The following is a 5,237-nucleotide window of genomic DNA, read 5'->3' on the forward strand; positions in this document are numbered from 1 at the left end:
GAAACTATTTTGCCCTTATTTCTAATTTTGTTGTAGAGAGAGTATAAGCAATAATAGGAAGGAACAAGGGTTTTTGCTGGTTGAGATAAGGATAGCTATACAGGGAGTTGACTCACATTAATTTCCTGTACGTGTGTGTTACCTTCTAGGTTAATTCTTTTTGATCTCACCTTTTCTCTAGTTCCTGGTCTCCTTTTCCTATTGGCCTCAGTTGCTTTTAAGGTATCTGCTTTAGTTTCTCTGCGTTAAGGGCAACAAATGCTAGCTAATTTTTTAGGTGTCTTACTTATCGTCAGATGGTTTTAAGTTCAAGACAAGAATAAGTCTCATTCCTACCACTTCTTCTGCTGATGCCTGTCCAAGGTGACTGTATTGTTTATGTGTACTATTCCATAGTTTCTTTATACAAATACACATGCTTATTTTCCTCCCCAACACAAAAAGTTAGTCTACAATTTATGCACTTTTTCGCCTTGCTTTTTGCATTTAGCAATAATTCTCAGAGATACTTGCACATAAAGATCTTCCCCCCTGAACTCTTATTCCTGTAGTCTTGTTCTCCTATGCAGTATTCCATCATACAGCTAACCAAAAACTCCATCCAGTTCCCTATCAATGGACATGGGGGTTTTCATTAAGCTTGTTATTCAAACAAGACTGCATTAACTAAACTTTTACATATTTGATTTTGCAAACGAATTGGGTCAAAGAATATGTTCACTTGTAATTTTGACTATATATTGCCAGATTGCCTTCCACAGGAGTTGTGGAAATACCCATTTTAACCAGGAACATTCTTGACCCCACCTTTGACCCATGACCCAGAATGGTTGTTTATTGAGCCAACAAGCTGAGCCCTACCAGAGACTCCATGATCAGCAACTGAATGGCAAGAAATAAGATGCTGTTGTTACCCGGCTTCCAAGTACAGGGATAGACAGACTCCTTGGACAATCTAGCCAGCATGAGGCAAAGCACCACAGCAGGGTACAGAAAGTGTTACAACAAACAGACAAAGGGCCGATTTGTTTGGCCAGGAGGTCTTCAGAGGAGGTACCAAGCAAATGGGGCCCTGAGCAACAAGCTCATTGCCAAGGAGCAGCGAGGTTTTCCAGATACAGTGACTGAGAAGAGTACCCTAGACATTCGTTCCCAGAGCCATGGACAGAGGGGCACTGATGAAACACGAGGCTCCTGGAGAGGCAAGTAAATACCAGAAGAGAGACTTTAGCTGACTGCAGTCTTTTTATCCTGGAAGAACGGAGCAGTCAGATTACCTCCAGGCCCCACTCTCTTCACGGAGCTCCAGGCCTGGAGTGTGGGAGTATGTGCCTAGTTCACCCCAGGAGCATTTGAGGCTTTAACCGCAGACCTCACAATAGCCCCCAGGTAGGCCTGTTATGATGCAGTGTGCTTAACTGTCCCTTGGGCTCCCAGCAAACTGTCTTAGAAACAAACTCTAGGCCTTAACACCTCCCATCAAGCCTATTTCCAGAGTATGATTGGAAAATGGGAGAATGGCTGCCAGAGGACTGAAACACAGAGGGCTGGACATTCAAGGGCCCAAGAAAGGAACCCTGCACAGGGGAAGTCAAATAAGAAAAATATAAAGTCAGATAGAATCCTTAGTGCCAGCTATTCCTTCCCAGACCGAGAACCCCCGTACTGCCAAGAGAACCTATGTACCACATCACCATTGGGGTAAGTATTGTTTGGGTTTCCAGTCTTTTCCTGGATGGCCTCGGTTTGGCTAATGTAGAACCATCCTCTGTGAATTTCTCAGTCTGAGAAGGAGAAATATAAAGACCCTTCCCAGAATTCTAATTTGCCTACTTCTCTACCTTCCAGGATATGGACCAAATTCTACAAATCAGACCCTCGCATTGCCCTTGGGAAATACTCTCCCTTGGAAAAAGAGATCTTAGTAAGTGTCCCGAGGTTTACACATGGAGAGGCCCCTCAACTGCGTACGTTGAGCTAGGGGGAGCCCCAGGTCAAAACCCACTAATGAGAATGATAGAGCATCAGTAATATCATAGACTGTAACATCTGTGAAGGTAGAAGCATATAAGAAAGCATATTGAAAGCTGTTGAAAAATGGGGGATGGGAGGTAAAGGGGTAAGGGAGAGTAATGGAAGGGGTTGAATGGACCAAAGTAAAGTACACTCACAGTGGGGATACACTGAGAAACCCCTTTGAACATCAACTTAAATATTAATAACAAACGACAGGACTGTAAAATAGGTACGGTGTGTGTGGGGGGGGGTAATAGTGGGAGGGGGAGGGTGGATGAAGGAGATTAAGGTGAAGGTATATGGTGGATGGACTTCATATACCTATATGAAATAGAACAAAGAAACCTCTTGCAATTCCTTTAAGTGGGGCAGGGAAGGGGTTGAGGGGACAAATGATGGGGGCAATGTAAATAATGTACAATAATAGAAGCCTAATCAGAATTGTCACTATGAATCCCCCCCCATAACAAATATACTCTAATCTAAAAAATTTATAAAAAAACCCACCAGCCATAGAGAAGTCTCCCTAACAGTGTACTCCAGTTGTCTGAGTCTACCAGTGGATTCCATACTTGCACAGCAAAGTACTGTCTTACCTAAAAGTCCCAATTAGGAATAACAGCATTAAGAGGTAATGAATGATGAAAACTGCTCTTTCTTGAGTTCTTCTTATCTTGTGTTGGTTGCTTTCATGTACACTGACTTGTTGAGGTTTCCAAGTAACACTGTAAGGCCATTAAAATTCCTCCATATTCATAATAGATGAGAGAGGGTCAGGATTTAAACCCAGGCCTGTCTGACCCCAAAGCTCTGCCCTCTTTCCCCAGTACCAGGGACTCAAATGGTGTCAGCAGTGGAGGAAGACTCAGCCATTATCAGATTCTGTCTGCAGTGGCTGCCTACCCCTGTGCAGTGGGTTGTTAACAATCCCCTTTCATTCTCAGCGTCTAGGTGGTGTTCACACTGTAGCAGCAAGAAGGTTTTTGGCTGATAAACAAGAGGAAGAACGGAAAATGCTGAAGGAACTCCAGTTGATGTCTTCAGACCACAAACAGATGATAGAATGTAAAAAACAGTCCTCCCCTCCCCGCACTGTGTGTGGACCCATAGAGAAAATATGGACAGCAAAGGTGGTGGTACCTGCAGAGGAGTTTAAAATGCCCCAGCGAGAGAAGGTCAACATCAACAAGCACATAGAGCGGATGCAGCTGGCACGAGCCCTGAGAAACAACCAGCTGCTTCCATATGTTAAAAGATTCAGGAACTCTTCTTTTCTGTCTGGAACAGGCCTGGGCCTAATAACAAGAGACAAGGCCAAGGAAGAGGAGGATAGACATGATAATGGTTACTGTGATAATTCCAATCAGAAGGAGGAGAAAGGGGAGTCGGAGCATAAAACCACAAAAAGACAAGAAATAAAAATGAATGTCAGTTTCAAGTCAGAAGAACCCCCAAAATGTATAATATGCCATCCAAATGAATGCAAACCATTCATTCACTTAAGGAAACGGGAGCGGTCCATCACAGGCTCAACAAACCGAAATCTCTTTTCCTTAGCTGAGTTTCCTGGAGACCTGATGCTCATGCACCAGGATTTTATATCTAGAGGAATCCACCCCAGTGTTGTGACCAAGAACTACCTACTGGAAGAAGAGAGCACCTGCAAAGAGCGCTTGCACAATGACACTCCCTATCCATATTAAAGCATTATTTATTCCCCAGGCAACCAAGTGTCCTGGTCCTTGCTTCTTCTGCACAATGTGCCCCAAGCTCCTTTCTTCCTGTCTTCTTTGGAGAACTTGGCTTTCCCTGCCCTGTTTCCAGGAGATCCTCAAAGTGAGACCTACTTCCTGAGATTTTCTGGGTTTTGGCAACTCTTGGCTCTCAGTTCCCACCCTCACCAAAAATCCAGGCCTTCCTAATCTCACCTACTCCCACTGGGAGCAGCCCTCTGCCTCCTCTTTCTCTTCTGGAGCCTGTATCAGTTATCTATTTCTGCAAAACAAATCAACCACAAACTTAGTGGCTTAAAACACCAACCATTAAACTGACTTTTAATTCTGTGTGTCAGCAATTTAGGGTCAGCTCAGTGAGGTGAGCCTTCTGGTCTCAGCTGGGTTTCTCAGATATCTGAAGTCAGCTACAGGTCAGTGAATGTATCTGGGCCATACTCTTCCTTCCTCCTGGCTTGTACACAGAGTTAGTTATTGTAGGGACCACAGGGTAAATGGAAGTTGGCAAGACCTCTTGAAGCTAATGTTCAGCCACATTCTGATGGCCAAAGCAAGATGTGAGGTTGCCTCAGATGCAAGGATGGGTTAGTGAACTTTATTTCTTGATGGGAGACCATGTTGCAAAGAACATGAACGCAGGGAGACAGGTACAGTTGGGATCATCATCATAATCAATCTACTGGTGTCCCTTGGGCTGGGACCAGCCTGTATTCTAGATGCAGAAAAGAACAGTTTTCAAGGAAAAGACCCATAAAAGTCTGTTCTGTGCTCTCTACTTCCTGCCCAGGCATAGAGCGTCTGCCTTGGAAGGCAGAGCCAGCTCATTCCAGCCTTATTTCTTTGCAACCCTCCTCTTCAAGGGAGCCAAGTGATTCATGCCCTTCCCAGCAAGTTAGATGTAGCTTCAAGGAAGGCATGGCTGTAGCATGCACAATGCCTTTGGGCATGTCAGAAGGAGGTGCCAGAGGCCTCTGAAGTCAGCTTTTGTGACTCGCATTTAGGCCTTGCTCCTGCCCCGAGGTGGAAGATCTGGGAGATGGCAACTGGAGCAGTAGGGCCTTGCCAAGACTTGCACTCTTGGTCCTTTTACAGATGTGTGGTCATCAACAAAGAGGAGGGCACAGAAAAGGGATGACCCTTTCGGGTATACTATGAGATACAGAGATGGATTCTTAGTGGAGAAAAGAAAATAAAGCCTCTTACGTGTACACTGCCTCCTCTATGCACACACAGAGATACACACACACACACACACACACACACACACACACACACTGCCATAGTGCCCTGATCATTGTACAGTTCCTACACCAGTTCTCAGCTCCTCACCAATGACCCTCACATCCACTCTAAGCCATACTCACAACCAGCCACCAAGTCAAAGTCACCAGACTCTCATGGCTAGCATCGACTTCTTCCAGTCAGAAGCATAGAATAGCCCATATAGAACGTGAATGCTTCTCCTCTTTCCTTCCCAGTGATCAACAC

General features: G+C 44.8%; 1 protein-coding gene across 1 annotated transcript; it reads left to right on the top strand.

The window, feature by feature from the left end:
• The first annotated feature begins 1,498 nt into the window (after positions 1-1,498).
• Positions 1,499-3,719, top strand: C7H10orf120 (chromosome 7 C10orf120 homolog). The gene is made up of 3 exons (XM_074078151.1): positions 1,499-1,701; positions 1,849-1,924; positions 2,961-3,719. The coding sequence occupies exons 1-3, from the start codon at positions 1,499-1,501 to the stop codon at positions 3,717-3,719; spliced, it is 1,038 nt and encodes a 345-aa protein (XP_073934252.1).
• The last annotated feature ends 1,518 nt before the right edge of the window (positions 3,720-5,237 follow it).

This window comes from Castor canadensis, chromosome 7 (assembly GCF_047511655.1).
Source record: "Castor canadensis chromosome 7, mCasCan1.hap1v2, whole genome shotgun sequence".
Taxonomy (NCBI): domain Eukaryota; kingdom Metazoa; phylum Chordata; class Mammalia; order Rodentia; family Castoridae; genus Castor; species Castor canadensis.

What these genes read in the sequence shown, in the direction of transcription:
- C7H10orf120 (XM_074078151.1), top strand. Translation starts at nt 1,499, where the DNA reads ATGATTGGAAAATGGGAGAATGGCTGCCAGAGGACTGAAACACAGAGG. An exon ending in TGTACCACATCACCATTGGG is followed by an intron (nt 1,702 to 1,848) that starts GTAAGTATTGTT and finishes TCTACCTTCCAG; the next exon opens with GATATGGACCAAATTCTACA. An exon ending in CCTTGGAAAAAGAGATCTTA is followed by an intron (nt 1,925 to 2,960) that starts GTAAGTGTCCCG and finishes TTTCATTCTCAG; the next exon opens with CGTCTAGGTGGTGTTCACAC.